This window comes from Pinus tabuliformis, chromosome X (assembly GCF_031772625.1).
Source record: "Pinus tabuliformis cultivar Carrire ecotype Pingquan chromosome X, CPIR1, whole genome shotgun sequence".
In the NCBI taxonomy this organism is placed as follows: domain Eukaryota; kingdom Viridiplantae; phylum Streptophyta; class Pinopsida; order Pinales; family Pinaceae; genus Pinus; species Pinus tabuliformis.
In genome coordinates this window covers 921,129,124-921,148,709 of record NC_142308.1, presented here as the reverse complement: position 1 = coordinate 921,148,709, position 19,586 = coordinate 921,129,124, and the positions used below count along the sequence as shown (strand labels likewise).

The 19,586-nt window shown below is 38.8% G+C and overlaps 2 protein-coding genes across 2 annotated transcripts; both read right to left on the bottom strand.

The window, feature by feature from the left end:
- Window positions 1-715: 715 nt before the first annotated feature.
- LOC149142682 (RING-H2 finger protein ATL70-like) lies at window positions 716-1,294 on the bottom strand. Its single transcript, XM_089451556.1, has one exon. The coding sequence runs from the start codon at window positions 1,292-1,294 to the stop codon at window positions 716-718; it is 579 nt and encodes a 192-aa protein (XP_089307682.1).
- Window positions 1,295-6,238: 4,944 nt separating this feature from the next.
- On the bottom strand, window positions 6,239-6,817 carry LOC149142681 (RING-H2 finger protein ATL70-like). The gene has a single exon (XM_089451555.1). It carries the CDS (start codon window positions 6,815-6,817, stop codon window positions 6,239-6,241), a length of 579 nt encoding a protein of 192 aa, XP_089307681.1.
- Between the last annotated feature and the right edge of the window lie 12,769 nt (window positions 6,818-19,586).

The following is a 19,586-nucleotide window of genomic DNA, read 5'->3' as shown; positions in this document are numbered from 1 at the left end:
CTTCTTTAACCATCATTTTGTGTACAGGAGTACCATATCTGTTCCAGTATATAGGACGAGAATGGTTTTCTGATTTTCTTCTGATATGTTTAGAAACACCATAAAAAATACTTATGAACATATGCCATAGAAACGAACCAAATCAAAGTAACGTAATTGGAAGAATGAAAATATTGAGTTATTGCTGTATCTCAAACTAGTTTAATTTTTTTCTGTGCAGTCTGGGCAAGGAATTAGCGAAGTCAGGTTAGAATTGGAAGGATGAAAATAATGAGTTACTGCTGTATCTCAAACTAGTTTAAATTTTTTTGTCCAGTCTGGGCAAGGAATTAGCAAAGTCAGATTAGAATTTGCGAAAGTAGTACATGCAGCGAATAAGAAGATCTGAATCAAAGTAACTTTAGGCTGGGACATTTTCCATCTTGTGTTTTCAATATGAAAAATCAAAATCGTTTTTCAAATTAATCACATTATTGAAATTTTGTCCAAACATTTTACATTAATCAAACGTCACAGATATCTGACATAACATTTTTGAGATAAAAAAATAATTCCACCCAAAAATGACAAACTCTTCATCTCAGTTCCTATAAATCACGCGTCCTCTCTGATGAATTATAAGATATTGATATAATATGGAAACATAGGAAAGCAAAAAGAATATTTTTTTGCGAATGAACACAGTTTTAGGGTGTGTTACAGTACAACCTCAGACTCATACTACTGTAAAAGGGCGGAACGCATCACGATCAACTACTGTGAGAATAGTAGTTGTAGGGGCTTCTTGTGCGAGAGGACTAGAATGCAGTGACGGAAGAGGAGAAGTTCGGCAGATGGGGCATGTTGCGTGCAGGCGAAGCCATTCGTCGATGCAATGAATGTGGAACATGTGAGTACAATCAGGCATAACCCTCACAACCTCCGACTCCTTGTAATCGCTCAGGCAAATCGAGCAACACTTTTTATCCTCTGCTTCGTCTAGTTCATTTCCTTCTGCAGATTTGAAGGATTGGCAAACCTTCTGAGAATATAGCATCCTGGGGAATGAATCCAAGTTCTCCTCATCGATCCCAATTACAACGCGATCATGGTTCAAATGGGTGGTATGAAGGCTGATTGCGCGATGGTTGGCCCATCTTGGTGGATCAAGTAACCGACTTCCGTAGCGAGAACGTATGATGAAATATGGAAGTAAGAAAACGATGACTATTATGAGCACAACTACCAACGATAACACCACTCCAAACTCTCTAGCAGAAATTCCAGTATCTGGTGAAGTTGAATTTTGGTCCATCTCACTGTATACTGATAGCTATGGTTGGCATATGTTGTGAGACTGATTATTAAGCCGGCCGCAATGCATCGACTCGGTGGTTTGCATTCCCTGGACATGTAATGGATGATCGAAGGATTTGTGGGGAAAACTGTAAGAAGATATGAGGGATTCTTGATCTACGGTCCTCATTTTGTCCGGTGAGATGAATGGTTGCAGTTGAACTTTTCCGCTGTGAAGATAATTGTTAGTTGACCAGGCACATAAGGCGCCAGTTACGGAATCTTCATGGATTTCTTCCTTGCGCATCGTTGGTGCTTACATATTTTAATAAGAAATCCACAGTAGTTGTCCGGAATCTTGGGATGAAGACAGGTAACACAGAATCCGCAAGAAAGCGTGTTGCAATGCGATCCGCCTGTCCAACTAAAGAGGAAAGCAAATTGGTGGCGTTTGCATTTGGGGAAATGAGTCGCGCGATGGACTCGTCCAATACAATCACTCTCTATGACTATCTTTTAAACGACTACTCGGATGTTATAGGGTTATAGAAAGAGGTGAGAGAAAGAGGAAAGAAGAAATTATTTTAATATTTATGAAATTAAAGATAGTTTATGAGACATATTGTTTCTTTATCTGCGTGATGTATTTGATTTTTTCTTGTAAAGCTTCAAAATAAATGTTTATAGTTTTTCGACAAATCTCTCTCTAAATAGATTATACCAAGAGCTAGCTGCCAGCGTATTTGGGTAATTTTCCGTGTTGTCTTTGAACGCCTCACATTCTAAAATGAAATGTTTTTCTGTTTCCTCAGAACCAAAAATGCATACTCTTTCCTCCCACACTTCTTTTGGTCTTTTCCAGTGGCCACGGAGTTGATGAGAATTAGTCCTTAACTAAGCAATAAAAATTTTGGCTCTCCAAGAGATATTGGCCTCTATGTATGCTTTTGGTTGATGATTATGAGTGAGATTAAACACTTCAATATAGTATTTTTTCTTTATTCCTAGCTCCTTAGGTAAGTCTGTGAAACTTTCCCATAACAAAAGCTTTTATCTGTTTGTTGTTGTTTATGGGACACAGGTTCAAGCAAATACTCCATTTACTAAACCATTTGTTATTTTGCTGCATCTAAGTATATTTTCTGTTGCACAATTTGTCATTAGAGACAACCTTAGGCCATCTACTCTTCCATTTGCTCAATTTTTTTTAAATACCTTTTGACTAGCGCATAGCAATTTCTTAATAGGAGGAGCGCTTGTTTCACTTAACAATGTAGCATAAGGAATTGCACTATTAATATTGAATTTGTTTGTAATCAAACACTTCTGAATTTTCACAATTTGTCTGTACTACATGTCGGATGCACTGTTGGCCCATAGTTCACAACCATAGAAAGTCAACGGAATCACTAAAAGCCCAAAATAATTTTGAGTGGTTTTCTACACCTATTTTGAAAAGCATAAAATAATTTCCAATCTCCAAAATTCTTTTCTTTCTTTTTTCTTTCTACAACCATTACAACCATTACATACAAGCTAACCAACATTTAAGTTGTTCTTTAAAAAATCCAGCAAGTACACAAGCCAATAGAGTTACCCATTGCGAGTTGTTCGCTAAAAAGTCCAAACACTTAGCAAGTACATAAGCCAATAGAGTTACCCATGGCCAGTTGTTCACTAAAAAGTCGAAACACTAGCAAGTACATAAGCTAATAGAGTTACCCATTACATCCCTACGCTTTTTAAATTTCTATTTGAAATATGGGTGATTTCACCACATAAAACATTACAAAAGATTTATTCTTGCAACCAAATTACTTAAAATAATTGATATAAAAGTGTGTTATTAATAATTTTAGTTTTTTTATTAATTAGATGTATCATTTTATTTTAATTATGGATTCATTAAGTGTTTATTAAAATGCAATGTTACTTTTTAATGCTTAAAATAGAGTTAGTTAGTTGTTAATAATACGAGCAACTGTATGGGGAGGTGTAAAGGAAGGAAAATTGAAAGAGTGGGGAATGTGGAAGGCAATAATCAAGTCAAATATTTGGACAATGAAATACAAAACTAAAGAATACTTGATAAATGTCAAGTTAAAATAGAGTTATGTTAGTTGTTAATAATACTACCAACTAAATCAAAATAATTGGACTCCCAAAGCAATTGTGGGGAGGAGAGGCGAGAGGTTAGGGTTTTAGCAAGAAAATCCTAATAAATCTGTAGAAATATCTGGACAAGAAGGGACTGCACCAACAGAATACAACAGACGTGCTGACTCGGGCCATGAGCAAATTGGTGGGGGGGGGGGAGAGATCCCCTGCTATCGGAATATAACAACACGGAAATCCTGCCAGCACAAAGAAGCGATAGGAAATAATGGCGGCCATGGCAAGGGACCTCCTTTCATGGAAGCAAAATGAAAACTGGGTCTAGGAGGCCAATGCCTACCGCGAGCTGCAAAGAAACCGAGATTCATTATACCCAACAACAAGCTAGAGGAATATGGAAGGTATATGAAGGATCATGCCCTTATATGCAAATTTATTGGAGCATTTGCAACATAAAAGGAGCCGATTAAATGGATTCAACATAGATGAGAGCTAAAGGGCCATATTGATGTCAAAATGGGAGCAAAAGGCTTATTTCCAGTGATATTCTCAAACTTGGAGGACAAAGAGAGGGTTTTTGAGGATCGGCCCTATTTTTTCAACAATGCAAAGCTTTCTATAAGACATTGGGAGGAATGTTACAACTGAGATCAGGAAAAGCTCCTTGTTGCCCCAGTTTGGGTTTGGCTATTCTCCCTCCCAGTGGGTTTCTCGGATCCAGAAATCTTAGTAGGGATTTTCAACTCTATTGGAACCTTTGTTAAGGTTCTAGACTCTACGCGACGGGGAAGGTACACGTCCTATGCTAGAATCTACGTCTACATGAACATTACAAAACCATTTCCATATTTCATAGACTTAGAATATCATGACGAGATCTGGCAACAACCCTTAGATTATGAGCACATCCCTTTCAGATGTCGGCGCTGCCACGAATATGGACACTTGTACCGAGCTTTCCTGTTGAACTAGAATGAAAACCATACAATTGAGAAAAAAGAATGCTAAATGAAGGAAAGTGAAGATGGGGAAGGGTTCCAGGACGTCCATTGACAAAAAAGGAATCAGAGGCCTACCAGAAACTAGAGAGCTAGCCAAAACGAAAAACAGAAGTGAAACCAGAACTGGTTCAAAGTCTTATAGGAGGAAGAAGGAGGGACAATCCCTAACATTACAATGGAAGCTGAAAATCCCCAAAAATCTCCCCAAAAGGAAACAAGCCAAGCAAAAAGCGGTAATAGAACCTCAAGGAAAGGAGAACCCCATGCAAGTGGTAGAGAATAACCACATGGAGACTGGTAACCAGAAGAAAGACTTCAGTATCCAGGAATAGGTGATGAGGTGCTTACTACAAGAATGTAGGCACTTGGAAGAAATTATATAAGGAAACCTTCGAACAATACAAAGCCAAACAGGGTACAACTATCATAGTTCAACTGGAACATCTAGGCTCCCAAGCCAACCAAGTGCAAGACCCAGGACCCTAAGGAAAAGTTGGGAAGAAGAGTGGAAGAAGAACTTTGAATGAGTCCATCGAGATGCTTAGGGAGCTACTAGTAAATTCATCAGTGTTAGAGGTATTCCAACAACCCCCCAAACTGTTGAAATGATTATTACATCTTGGAATATGAGAGGCCTCAACAAGAGATGCAAACAAAGGGATCACAACCACATATTATGTAATAACTCTTTTTTTTTTCTAATCAGTATTGAATTTAATTACAGATTTTGGAAATATCTTAGACTCTCAGACTCTATAAAGAGAGGTCAAATGTTTCACTGCTTTCTTGACTTTCAGATTTTGAAAATATTCCCATTATCTTATCAATCTTTTATGTTGTTACATTCTTTCAGCATTGGACCCCAGGAAAATCTTCTTGTTATCTTCCCATGTAAAATTTATTATGTTTGGTGTGAGTTACTCCTAGCACATTCTGTTGCCTGTTCCCGGGTAGCAAGGATCTATTCTGACTGTCACCACTGCAGCTATTTGCGGAAAATTGTTGATATGGATCTTAAATAAAAGGTGAAGTCAAGAATTCCAATTAAAGTCACAGAATGCAACATACGAATGTAAAACCAAATGCATCATCTAGAATAAATAACTCTAAAATAATAGAGTTTTTACAAATGGAATTATGATTTATATCTAGTATTAAGTTGGAATGTGTGATCCAGACCTCATAGGTAAATTCACATAAGGAGGAGTGAAGAATAAATATTAAACAGATTTTTCACGAATTGCAGTGGCTTCTTTAACCATCGTTTTGTGTACAGGAGTATCATATCTGTTCCATTATATAGGACGAGAATGGTTTTCTGATTTTCTTCTGATATGTTTAGAAACACCATAACAAATACTTATGAACATATGCCATAGAAACGAACCAAATCAAAGTAACGTAATTGGAAGGATGAAAATATTGAGTTACTGCTGTATCTCAAACTAGTTTAATTTAAGGAATTAGCAAAGAGCTTAGAATTTGCGAAAGTAGTACATGCAGCGAATAAGAAGATCTGAATCAAAGTAACTTTAGGATGGGACATTTTCTATCTTGTGTTTTCAATATGAAAAATCAAAATCGTTTTTCAAATTAATCACATTATTGAAATTTTGTCCAAACATTTTACATTAATCAAACGTCACAGATATCTGAAATAACATTTTTGAGATAAAAAAATAATTCCACCCAAAAATGACAAAATCTTCATCTCAGTTCATATAAATCACGCGTCCTCTCTGATGAATTATAAGATATTGATATAATATGGAAACATAGGAAAGCAAAAAGAATATTTTTTTGCGAATGAACACAGTTTTGGGGTGTGTTACAGTACAACCTCAGGCTCATACTACTGTAAAAGGGCGGAACGCATCACGATCAACTACTGTGAGAATAGTAGCTGTAGGGGCTTCTTGTGCGAGAGGACTAGAGTGCAGTGACGGAAGAGGAGAAGTTCGGCAGATGGGACATGTTGCGTGCAGGCGAAGCCATTCGTCGATGCAATGAATGTGGAACATGTGAGTGCAATCAGGCATAACCCTCACAACCTCCGACTCCTTGTAATCTCTCAGGCAAATCGAGCAACACTTTTTATCCTCTGCTTCGTCTAGTTCATTTCCTTCTGCAGATTTGAAGGATTGGCAAACTTTCTGAGAATATAGCATCCTGGGGAATGAATGCAAGGTCTCCTCATCGATCCCAATTACAACGCCATCGTGGTTCAAATGGGTGGTATGAAGGCTGATTGCGCGATGGTTGGCCCATCTTGGTGGATCAAGTAACCGACTTCCGTAGCGAGAACGTATGATGAAATATGGAAGTAAGAAAACGATGACTATTATGAGCGCAACTACCAACGATAACACCACTCCAAACTCTCTAGCAGAAATTCCAGTATCTGGTGAAGTTGAATTTTGGTCCATCTCAGTGTATACTGATAGCTATGGTTGGCATATGTTGTCAGACTGATTATTAAGCCGGCCGCAATGCATCGACTCGGTGGTTTGCATTCCCTGGACATGTAATGGATGATCGAAGGATTTGTGGGGCAAACTGTAAGAAGATATGAGGGATTCTTGATCTACGGTCCTCATTTTATCAGGTGAGATGAATGGCTGCAGTTGAACTTTTCCGCTGTGATGATAATTGTTAGTTGACCCGGCACATAAGGCGCCAGTTACGGAATCTTCATGGATTTCTTCCTTGCACATCATTGGTGCTGACATATTTTAATCAGAAATCCACAGTGGTTGTCCGGAATCTCGGGATGAAGACAGTTAACACAGCATCCGCAAGAAAGCGTGGTCCAATGCGATCCGCCTGTCCAACTAAAGAGGAAAGCAAATTGGTGGCGTATGCATTTGGGGAATGAGTCACGCGCGCTGGACTCGTCCAATACAATCACCGTCTGAGTATCTTTTAAACGACGACTCGGATGTTATAGGGTTATAGAAAGAGGTGAGAGAAAGAAGAAAGAAGAAGATATATTGATATTTATGAAATTAAAAATAGTTTATAGGATAGATTGTTTCTTCATCTGATTGATGTATTCGGTTTTTTTTACGAAGGTTCAAAATAAATGCTCACTGTTTTTGACAAATCTCTAGCTAAATAGATTATACCAAGAGCTAGTTGCCAGTGTATCTGATTGTCTTTTAAGGCCTCATATTCTAAAATGAAATGTTTTTCTGTTTCCTCGTTTCTAGAAGAACCAAAAATGCATACTCTTTCCTCCCACACTTCTTTTGGCATTTTCCAGTGCCCACGGAGTTGATGAGAATTAGTCCTTAACTAAGCAATAAGAAGTTTGGCTCTCCAATATGATGATTATGAGTGAGATTAAACACTTCAATATAGTATTTTTTCTTTATTCCTAGCACGTTAGCCCAAGTAAGCCTGTGAAACTTTCCCATAACAAAAGCTTTTATCTCTTTGTTTATTATGGGACACAGGTTCAAGCAAATACTCCATTTACTAAACCATTTGTTATTTTGTTGCATCTAAGTATTTGTTCTCTTGCACAATTTGTCATTAGAGACAACCTTAGGCCATCTAACCTCTTCCATTTGCTCAATTTTTTTTAAATACCTTTTGACTAGCGCATAGCAATTTACGGAGCAGCGCATGTTTCACTTAACAATGTAGCATAAGGAACTGCACTTTTAATATTGAATTTGTTTGTAATCAAACCCTCTTGAATTTTCTCAATTTGTTTCTACTCATGTCGGATGCACTGCTGGCCCATAGTTCACAACCATAGAGAGTCAACGGAAAGCCCAAAAAAAATTTGAGTGGTTTTCAAGTACCATAACTCTATCTCTCTACACCTATTTTGAAAAACATAAAATAATTTTCAACCCCCAAAATTCTTTTCTTTTTTTTCTTTCTACAACTATTACATACAAGGTAACCAACATTTGAGTTGTTCGTTAAAAAATCCAAACACTTAATAGATACATAAGCCAATAGAGTTACCCCTTGCGAGTTGTTCGCTAAAAAGTCCAAACACTTCGCAGGTACATAAGCCAATAGAGTTACCCATTCCTAGTTGTTCGCTAAAAAGTCGAAACCTTTAGCAAGTACATAAGCTAATAGAGTTACGCATTGCATCCCTACGCTTTTTAAATTTCTATTTGAAATATGGGTGATTTCACCACATAAAACATCACAAAAGATTTATTCTTGCAACCAAATTACTAAAATAATTGATATAAAAGTGTGTTATTAATAATTTTAGTTTTTTTATTAATTACCTGTATAATTTTATTTTAATGATGGATTCATTAAGTGTTTATTAAAATGCAATGTTACTTTTTAATGCTTAAAATAGAGTTATGTTAGTTGTTAATAATACGGGCAATTGTATGGGGAGGTGCAAAGGAAGGTAAATAGAAAGAGTGGGAATGTGGAAGGCAATAATCAAGCCAAATATTTGGACAATGAAATACAAAACTAAAGAATACTTGATAAATGTCAAGTTAAAATAGAGTTATGTTAGTTGTTAATAATACTACCAACTAAATAAAAATAATTAGACTTCCAAAGCAATTGTGGGGAGGAGAGGCGAGAGGTTAGGGTTTTAGCAAGAAAATCCTAACAAACCTGTAGAAATCTCTGGACAAGAAGGGACTGCACCAACAAAATATGACAGACCTGCTGACTGGGGCCATGAGCAAACTGATAGGGGGGGGAGAGATCCCTTGCTATTGGAATATAACAGCAGGGAAATCCTGCCAGCATAGAGCAGCAATATGCAACAACGGTGAGCACGGCAAAGGACCTCCATTCATGGGAGCAAAATGAAAAGCGGGTCTGGGAGGCCAATGCCTACTGCGGGCCGCAAAGAAACTGAGAATCATTATACCCAAGAACAAGCTGGAGGAATACAGAAAGTATATGAAGGATCATGCCTTTATATGCAAAATTATTGGAGCATGGGCAACATAAAAAGAGCCAATTAAATGGGTTCACCATAGATGGTAGCTGAAGGGCCATATTGATCTCAAAATGGGAGCAAAAGGCTTCTTTACAGTGATATTTTCCAACTTGGAGGACAAAGAGAGGGTTTTTGAGGATGGGCCCTATTTTTTCAACAACGCAAAGCTTTCTATAAGACATTGGGAGGAATGTTACAACTGAGATGAGGAAAAGCTCCTTGTTGCCCCAATTTGGGTTTGGCTATTCGCCCTCCCAGTGGGTTTCTCAGATCCAGAAAGCTTAGAAGGGATTTTCAACTCTATTGGAACCTTTGTTAAGGTTCCAGATTCTACGCGATGGGGAAGGTACACCTCCTATACTAGAATCTAAGTCTACATGAACATTACAGAACCATTTCCATATTTCATAGACCTAGAATACCATGACGAGATTTGCCAACAACCCTTAGATTATGAACACATCCCTTTCAGATGTCGGCGCTGCCACGAATATGGACACTTGTACTGATCTTTCCCATTGAACCAGAACGAAGACCCTACAACTGAGAAAAAAGAATGTGAAATGAATGAAAGAGAAGATGGGGAAGGGTTCCAGGATGTCCATCGACAAAAAAGGAATCAGAGGCCTCCCAGAAACTAGAGAGCTAACCAAAACAAAAAAGAGCGCCGAAACCAGAACTGGTTCAAAGTCTTATAGGAGTAAGAGGGAGCGACAATCCCTGACATTACAATGGAAGCTGAAAATCCTCAAAAATCTCCCCAAAAGGAAACAAGCCAAGCAAAAAGCGGCAATAGAACCTCAAGGAAAGGAGAACCTCATGCAAGTGGTAGAGAATAACCACATGGAGACTGGTAACCAGAAGGAAGACTTCAGTATCTAGGGACAGGTGACGAGGTGCTTACTATAAGAATGTAGGCACTTGGATGACCAGAAGACCAGAAGAAATTATATAAGGAAACCTTCCAACAATACAAAGCCAAACAGGGTACAACTATCATAGTTCAACCGGAACATCTAGGCTCCCAAGCCAACCAAGTGCAAGACCCAAGACCCTAAGGAAAAGTGGGAACAAAGCGTGGAAGAAGAACTTTGAATGAGTCCATCCAGATGGTTAGGGAGCTACTAGTAAATTTTGGAAGGGTAGTATCACTGTTAGATGTATTCCAACCCCCCAAACTGTTAAAATGATCATTACATCCTGGAATATAAGAGTCCTCAACAACAGATGCAAACAAAGGTATCTTAAAGAGATATTAAAGAAAGACAAGCCAAACATCATGATAATACAAGAAACAAAAATCAGTGAAAGAAAGCTGAAGGAAATTTTGGAAAATTTCAAACCCCAGTACCAAGTAATGGCTTAGGATGCCAATGGCAGTGTGGGAGGGCTAGCGATCCTATGGAACCCTAGGGAGATAGTGTTTGATGAATGGATCAACCTACCAAAATTGATCTCAGGCAAGTTCCAGAACATCGGATCCAGAGAATGGGTTCTGCTCATAGGGGTTTATGGACAACATATCGCAGGGGAAAGAGGGACATTTCTCTGGAATCTGGCAATATTGAGGATCCTATACCTATAAGACCTATGGGTTTTTAGTGGGGATTTCAATATGATTCCCTCTCTAGCTAAGAAGAAGGGAGGAATGAGAAGAACTGACACTGATATCGATGCCTTTGGAGACATCATTGCGGAGCTCCACTTAGTGGATCTACCAGCGATTAATGGAGTTCACACATGGAATAATAGGAGGGGAGGAAGCCACCAGATTCCCTCCCACATGGATAGATACCTAATTTCAGAGCAAGCCATAAGAAGAGACATATTCATGGAAGCCTCAGTCCTCCCATGTATGGTCTCTAATCACTCTCCAATAAGATTGGAGATACACTTGAAAGTGCAACCTAAGAACCACCGTTTCTGATTTGAGGCATTCTAGTTAAGAGACCCTGATATTTAAAAAAAAATTGAGGAATGGTAGAGAAAGAGCAAAGAGAAAGGAAGAAATTGCATGTATACTATCCAACTAAAATTTAGGGAACTCAAGCACAAAATAAGGAATTGGAACAACGAAGAATTTGAACATATTATGAATTCCCAACACCAGAGGAACAAGAGAATGGGGGATTTGCAGCAAAAAATTATTCAAGAAGGGAGATTTGAGGATCTTGTGAAGGAAGAAGGAATGTTAATAAACCAGCTGGAGGAAAGAAGAAAACAGGAGGAAATTCTTTGGAAACAAAAATCAAGGGTGAACAGGCTTGCGGGAAGGAGAACGAAATACTCATTTCTTCCATAAAGCTATGGTCCAACACAGACAACACAATATAATATATTCATTGAAAGATGTGGATGGGAATCACAGGGTTCAACATGAGGAAATCGAGGATATACTAGTGAACCACTTCAAAGACCACCTCACAGAACCGCTGGAGGACAGATCTGAAGCCATACAAAGAACTACAAACAACATCCCACAACTGATATCACAGGATCATAATCTAGCCCTGATGCAAGCTTCCATGTTGGAGGAGGTGGAAGAGGTTGTGAAAGGAATGCAAAAAATTAAGTCCCCTGTCCCTGATGGGTTCACAATGAAATTCTTCTCGGAAACATGGCGCTTCATGGGACAGGACACTCTGGAGGTGGTGGAGGAATCTCACCGTAATTGGAAGGTATGTCCTAGTTTGAATGCTACTTTCATTTCTCTTATTCCCAAAACTTCAAAATCTAAAGATCCCAAGGGTTTTCCCCCATTGCGCTATGTAATGTCATTTATAAAAGAATTGCTATGGTCATTGTAAAGTGCCTTCAAGCTTTGTTTCCCAACCTCATATCCCCAGAGCAAATCGGAGATTTGTAGAAGGAAGACAAATCCTGGATGGGTTTGTAGCCAATCAAAGAATAATGCATTTGCTAAACACAAGAAAGATTCCAGGGATGACGATTAAGTTGGATCTCTCTAAGGTCTATGACCGGCTAAGCTGGGCCTACTTAAATGACATCCTCAAAGCTTTCAGTTTCGAACCAAAGATGGATAAATTGGATACATGCCATGATATCTTCTGCTATTATCTCCATCCTGCTAAATGGGTCTCCCACCCCCACCTTCAACCCAACCCGTGGCTTAAGACAGGGAGACCCTATATCTCCTTTCCTCTTTATTCTTGTAGCGGAAGCGCTGGGACGTTTTATTAAAAATGAAGTATTGGAATCTGGGCTTCGGGCCTGAGAATCTGGGGCAATGATTTGGCCATCACACACCAACAATTTGTGGATGACATCATGCCCTTTTGTCAAGTATCCTTAAGAGAAGCTTGTCAAATAAAATAAGTCCCGCTCACCTTCATGGAGGCTTTTGGGACAATGATAAACAATGATAAATCATGTATTTTCTTTTTTAACGCCCAGGGAAATGTTCGAACATACCTTGCGAGGATCTTGGCGTTTGGCATTGGATCCCTCCCATGTAAATATTTAGGAATGCCCCTATCTGAAACTATTTGAAGAATGCATGCTATAAATTGATTTTTCAAAAGCTCCATGGAAAGCTCAGTAGTTGGGCCTTCAGATTCCTTTACTTAGCAAGAAGGATAATTCTCCTCAAAGTTGTGCTTTAGTCTATCCCCATTTATAAACTCTCTGGGATGGCCACCATGAAAATGGATTTCTCCAAAATGGTCAACATATTTAAAAAAATTCTTTGGGGTGGTGCACAACATGTTAGGAATTGGGCTTTTGTCTCTTGGCCAGGCCTGGTGAAAAAGAAAATCGAAGGGGGACTAAGCCTCAGAGATTCCTACACTCTAAACTAAGTCATGGGAGAAAAACTATGGTGAATATGGATAGGTGAAGGGATGGACCTTTAGAAACAAATATGGACAAGAAAATATAACATGTTGGGGAGAACTGAAGACATTCTCCGATACAAGGACCCTCCTAAAGGATCGACAGTTTGGAACCTCGTTGCTCAAAACATGAACCTCATCCATCAGCATGTGTTTTGGGAAATTCACCATGGTAAAACAACAAAATTGTGGCATGAATCCTGGCAACAAAGAGAGAGGTTGATTGAAAGGCAAGATCTGAGAGACATATTTATATATACCAGATATAGGAACATCCATCTAGTAGAGAAATTTTAGAGATAAGAACAAGGGGCAGGGGATTGGAGACGATGGAAGAAGAAAGAAGATTGGCATCATGCTACAAAGACTGAGCAGTGGAACCAGTTAGATAAAGAACTGCGATCGAGAAAACTAACTGTCCTAAATGACCCAGATATACTGAGATGGGGTCATACCACAAAAGGTACCTTTACCATAAAAGAAGCATATGATCTTCAAACAGGGCAAGCCCAGGAAGGACATAGTATAATATGGAAAAATATATGGAAGGGAGGATGGTGGCTGAAGATGGCACATTTCTTGTGACTGGTAAGTAAAGGACGTATCTTAACATGGGATCAACTCCAGAAAAGGGGAGTTCATGGACCTTCATTGTGCTGGATGTGCCAACAACACAGGGAAGATCTGGTGCATATGCTTAACACGTGTCCATTTGCTAAACATAAATGGAGGCAAATGCAAGGAGTTTTTGGAAGAATGGACCGAGACCAGCATAATATCTGGGAAAGAATTACCCTCTGGAGAAGCCACATATTTTCTAGCCTGGTTATAAATAGAGCTTCGAAACTGGCCTTAGGACTAAACTTATGGGCCATATGAAAATAATGGAACTATTGAATTTTCAAAAATAAATCCTCAACTCAAGAACAAGTCTGCGAAGGAATAATTTAAAACATTAGAGAAATGATCTTAGCAGATCAATGGCACCAAGAGGATTGGCAGGTACCCCCTTAGGAAGCTTGAATTCTGAAAAAAACTTAACCTATCTCAGGAAATGATAGCTCTCTTTGCATGGAAAAAATGCAGGGTAGGTATGACATCTCTCGATCACTTTACTTCTCTGGGGAAAGGATTTATAAAACTAGGTATGTGGACTCAAAAGGTAACCCTAGACTGGCTGGTCTAGGTAGCCTCTTCCAGGATTCCCAGACCAACACTCGGTTAATATATGCTCTCTTGCAGGTTCATCAGCAACAATGAAGCAAAATTTTCTTCAGCCAAGTAAGGCTTGCAAATAGCCCTCCGCATGGGATACTGAAACTTAATGGTTGAGGGAGATTCAAGCCTGGTCACCAGCATGTTGAAAAATTTGAACCATGTATCCAAGTGGGATAAGCTCAACCATAGTTGGAGAACTGCCAGATTAATCCAAGAAATCATAGAGTTGATTCACAGGTTTGACTACATCATGGTCAATCACGTTAGACGAGAAGGAAATAAAGGGGAAGACTTCTTAGCCAATTGGGGTTATAATCATCAAAATGACTTGGTGAAAAAAGTTTGGCCATTCTAGCCTTGGGATGGCAGGTATCAGGCCTTGCCTGAAATCCTAGTGCAAGGTTAGAGGTAAAGTCTCGAATATGGCCCTCTAAATGGAGAAGACCCCAATCGGTGTGCAAGTCGGTGATTGGGCAGTTGAATAGAGGATTAATGGATTGTACCCCTGAGTACAGTACCATAGACCCCCATACTCCCTAGGTGGTGGGTTCAGTGGCCCCTTACATGGAATGAATATGGGAAAGGTGGCAACGAGAGTTATACTAGTGTTAGCCTTATCAGCAGCAAAGGGAGGAAGTTGGGTGTTATTGCTCAGATTGCTTGCGGACAGGGAGACTGGTACAATAGATGAGTTTTGTGATGCCATCCATAGCAACAAGTATATCATCTATTTGCGGGAGACAACGGTTATGTACTCAGATATCTCTTAGCCCTCGTAATGTTGACTTGCTCTAGTTTTCGTTTGAAGGGAAGGGGAATTTTTATGGATGAGAATTGTGAAATTAAGTAGTGTTAAAGGATCTGTGGGCTTAGGCTAGTGGCATTTTCCTAGTCTTGTGTCTATCTGTAACACACGCTTGGTATTTTATCTACTTCTCTCTACTTTGAAGTCCTTATTTCCCGCAAGGGGATTCTAATAATATTAGATAGCGGAACGAGTGGTGTATCTTGTTGGGGTCCGGATGGTATAGAGAGAGATAGGTAGGATGTAGAGTATGCCAATCCACCTGCAATCTAGGTGATATCCCTTGGTTTAGATGCATGTGTAGCTGCAGGGAGATAGGTGGAAACCTTAGCATGAGGAAGAAGGTCCATAATTATGGGAGGAAGTCTGACAAGGGAGCGGTGCTGGTTATGACAGGCATATAGGAAATGGCAGCATCATGGGGTTCAGGGATGAGTGGGTGACTAGGTTGGGTTCTCTGTTTGCATCCTGGGTAAAGGGGAAAGGGTATGCTTTCCTTGGTCGGCTGAGTGATGGAAAGTGGCAGCGCTCACCAACCTGTAACTGGGGAGCGGAATATTTGTTTGAGGCTAAGAGGAGGCATTTGAGGTGAATGGTAACCACTAGGGCTAGTAGTGGGTCGGCTTTATCCGGGGAATTGACCTATGACCATGAAGGGATCGACACTGAAATCTATGGGGGAGGGGAGAAAGAAGGTGGGTTGGCGAGCTATAATATTACCACTTGTGTGCAAGGCTACTATTATATTACGTTAAATTGTCATTGGATAATGACTTGTTGCAATGAATAGGGTTGGGATAGCAAAACAATGGCTTGTCCTATGCAAATCTGTGGTCAAGGAAGACGGGCCAAAGCAACCAAGACGAACACGGACCCAAGCACGTTTGAGGTCTGCAGAGGTAGGAAATATGTGGAAATATTAATCAATGATGAGGCAAAGGCATACCGAGAAGGCATAAATGAGGGAATTCACAAAATACTCGAGGAATTGGAATAATAATTTAAATAGGGGAGTGAGATAGACACGAAAATCGAGGATAGGAGAAGCCTTGTCCTAGACCCAGGAAACACAAGGGGAAAAATCACCCAATTTAAGAAATACCTATACCTATACTGGTTGATGAAAAGCCTGCTGGGTAAGGCTATGGAGTAGATTTCTATGGGCATGGTTGTCACTATCCAAGGCATGTCGAATTATAAAAAGGAATTCTAGACGGTGTAGTTTCAACTGCACAAGCAGGACGCTAGACTTGGAAGAATTGACAAGCACACGCCTTGTATCTTGGAACAGACTGAGCTGCTGAGAACAAATGCCAAAAGACCCAACGCCTGTGGAATCAACTTTTGCTGAACAACATGACTAGAAATTCTCTCTTGTTGGTTTTGTTTATATATGCATATATGTTTTACATTTCCTTATGCAAATATATATGTAGGTAGATATCTAGAGTATGAACATGAATTTGAAACTTATATAGCTTGGATAGAAAGGTTGAAACTCTTTTGTTATTGGATGGCATACAATGCGGATAGGTGGCCAATGGACTTGTTTTCCCACTGGGCAAGTTGAGTCCACCTAGCCAATATATGTGGTGTAAATTTTCTTTATAAACTAATGAAAAAGAGGATCTAACAAGATTAACAAAAAAAAATAATACTAGAAACTAAATAATACTTGATAAATGTCAAGTTAAAAGAGGGTTATGTTAGTTGTTAATAATACTAGAAATTGCACGAAGAGGTGCAAAGGAACGCCAATAGACGGATTGGGGGAATGTAGAAGGAAACAATCAAGCCAAATATTTGGAAAATGAAATACAAAACTAAAGAATACTTGATAAATGTCAAGTTAAAATAGAGTTATGTTAGTTGTTAATAATACTAGACGAGAGGTACAAAGGAATGTTGATAGAAGGAGTGGGGGAATGTGGAAGGCGATAATTAATTCAAATATTTGGAAAATGAAATACAATAAAAATTTGAGTTTTTATATATCTTCACAGTGTGACCGTTTTAACATTTTTGTTGAAGATTAGGTTTGTTTGTCTTCATTTGAGGTTTGAAGGCCCTTCATGTGATGACCCTAAATAAGACCACCTCTACCACCATAGCCCTTACATGAAGCTGGTGCCTCATTTCTTCCAATCCTATGAGTTGCTAGGGATGAAAAAACAAGTTAGATGGGAAAGAACTGAAACTCCGTCGCAGCTGGATAGATGAATGTACATATAATATTAGTTGAGATTAGTAGCTAGCACTGAAAAATCAGCCCTAGAAATGACATGCAACAAGTGAAATACTCTACTATAAGAACTGGAAAAGAGGGATTGCAACTTGTGAGGCCTTATGTTACTTGAAATATATGGTGCAACACTCACCATTATCTCAAAACATTCATTGTCCTCACACCCATAGACACTAAAAATAAACTCGCCCCTTGATAACCCTACACTTTTATTATCTATGCAGATCTCTTCAACAAGGATCATGTTTGTATTCTCACTGCAAAATACAAGACCTGCATATAAATTATTTAACAAACAAAGATCCTCCTAACACACACTAAAACCTGATAAACTTTTTAATAGTGTTGCACCATGATCCCAATTTGATACAATCCCTTTGACTTTTTTAAATTTGTGGCAAATTGAATACTTGTCGACTCCACTGAATTGTCATTGTACCTCACCCAATTTAACATAAAAAGTGACTCTTATTTCTCATTTCAAAAAACTCAAAGGTTGAATTCGATGGGTTTCCTCCCAAATTTATTAAGACCACATAAATTTCCATTTCTTGGAAGCAGACCTAGGATGGAATATTGCGCAATGTTCAACAAAAACTGCAAAAATTGGCTCTAGCATATTTAAACTCTAATTGCCCCAATAGGGTGCCTACTAAACCAATATGACAAAATGGTAGTATCTTAGCTTCCTTCAATGTAAATATCGAACACTAAAGTACCATAAGGAGAGTCCCAACTTAGTTTTTGGTAGCAAACTTCACTCCTTTCTCAATAGAACACTTGAGTTCTGGTTTCATTGTTTCCAAACCCTGTTGTTCAAAAGGAGAGATGGGGCACAACCCGAAAACCTCCTCGATGCCACTTTTACCCAGTCTCACCTTTAAGGAAAAGAAAGGAAATTCAATAATGTTTGACTGAACATATGTACATTCCACAATATCTAGCACTCCATTCAAACCCTTTAAACATGTGTCAACAAATATTGCTCCAGCATACACCATAGACAATGTTGCAAAACCTTTTGGAGTGTCTGCTTCGACAAATTCAGTTCCTCCATCTTGAGTATGCTTAGTTAGAGCTTTGATTTCATCATCCAAAATATTAGTATTTGGTTTTAGAGTAGCTTGTGAAAGGAGGTGAAGGATAGTGACACTGGCATGCCCTCCTACAACAAGGACATTCACTTCTTCCATAGGGACACCTACTTTGGCAGCATATAATGTGTTTTCTCCAACAACATCAAACATGGTGACACCAAAGAGTTTTTTTCATTATAGGTTCCAACCTTCTTGAAAGCCTTAGCAATAATGGGTACATCTGAATTAACTGGATTGTTGATCATGTTTACTAATGATTCAGGGAAATGTTTTACAATGGATATACATAGGGATTTGACAATGGCAACATCAATATTGAAAATATCGTCACGTTTGAAGACAAAGACATTGAGCACAATATAAGAAAAATTAAGTAATTTTCCAATTGTTTCACCATTTACTAGGATGGAACTAATAATATGAATCTGTTCACACCAATACTTTGGTATGAATCAACTAGATTCAGCGTACCAAAGTTATTGACCTTCCATGGAGCCAAAAAATCAAAAGAAGGGTGGAACCGTGTTGCAAAGATGAGAGCTTTAGCATTCTCTATTGCTTCACTTAGTTTAGCAACACCCTCTATCACACTTTCCTTGACAAATTGAATTTTGGAATCATTAGTGGGGAAATTGTTCTTCGCAGTGCCCATGTTGCGGACACCAGCCCTGACATTGAATCCTTTGGATAAGAGTTGGGTTATAATATGTTTTCCAATGTTTGTTGTGGCACCTGCAACGAATAGTATTTTAGTCGTCCTCTGTTCATTTGGTTCCTATTAGAATAAGGAATTACTAGGGGGGTGAGTCAGTAATAGTGAGATTCTTAAATCCTTTTCCTAAATATGATTTTAGTCCTTTTTATTTTCTGTTACTTATGAGAGCATTCATTCATAAATCAAGTGAGCAGCAAGTTTCAAGAATTTGTATGTTTATATAACCAATCACATGAGTAGCATACAAACTTTTACACTGATGTTCTCATGTCGAAACATGTTGACGATGTTGGAAATCTGTCAAGCAAGGGGTCTCCCTAATGTG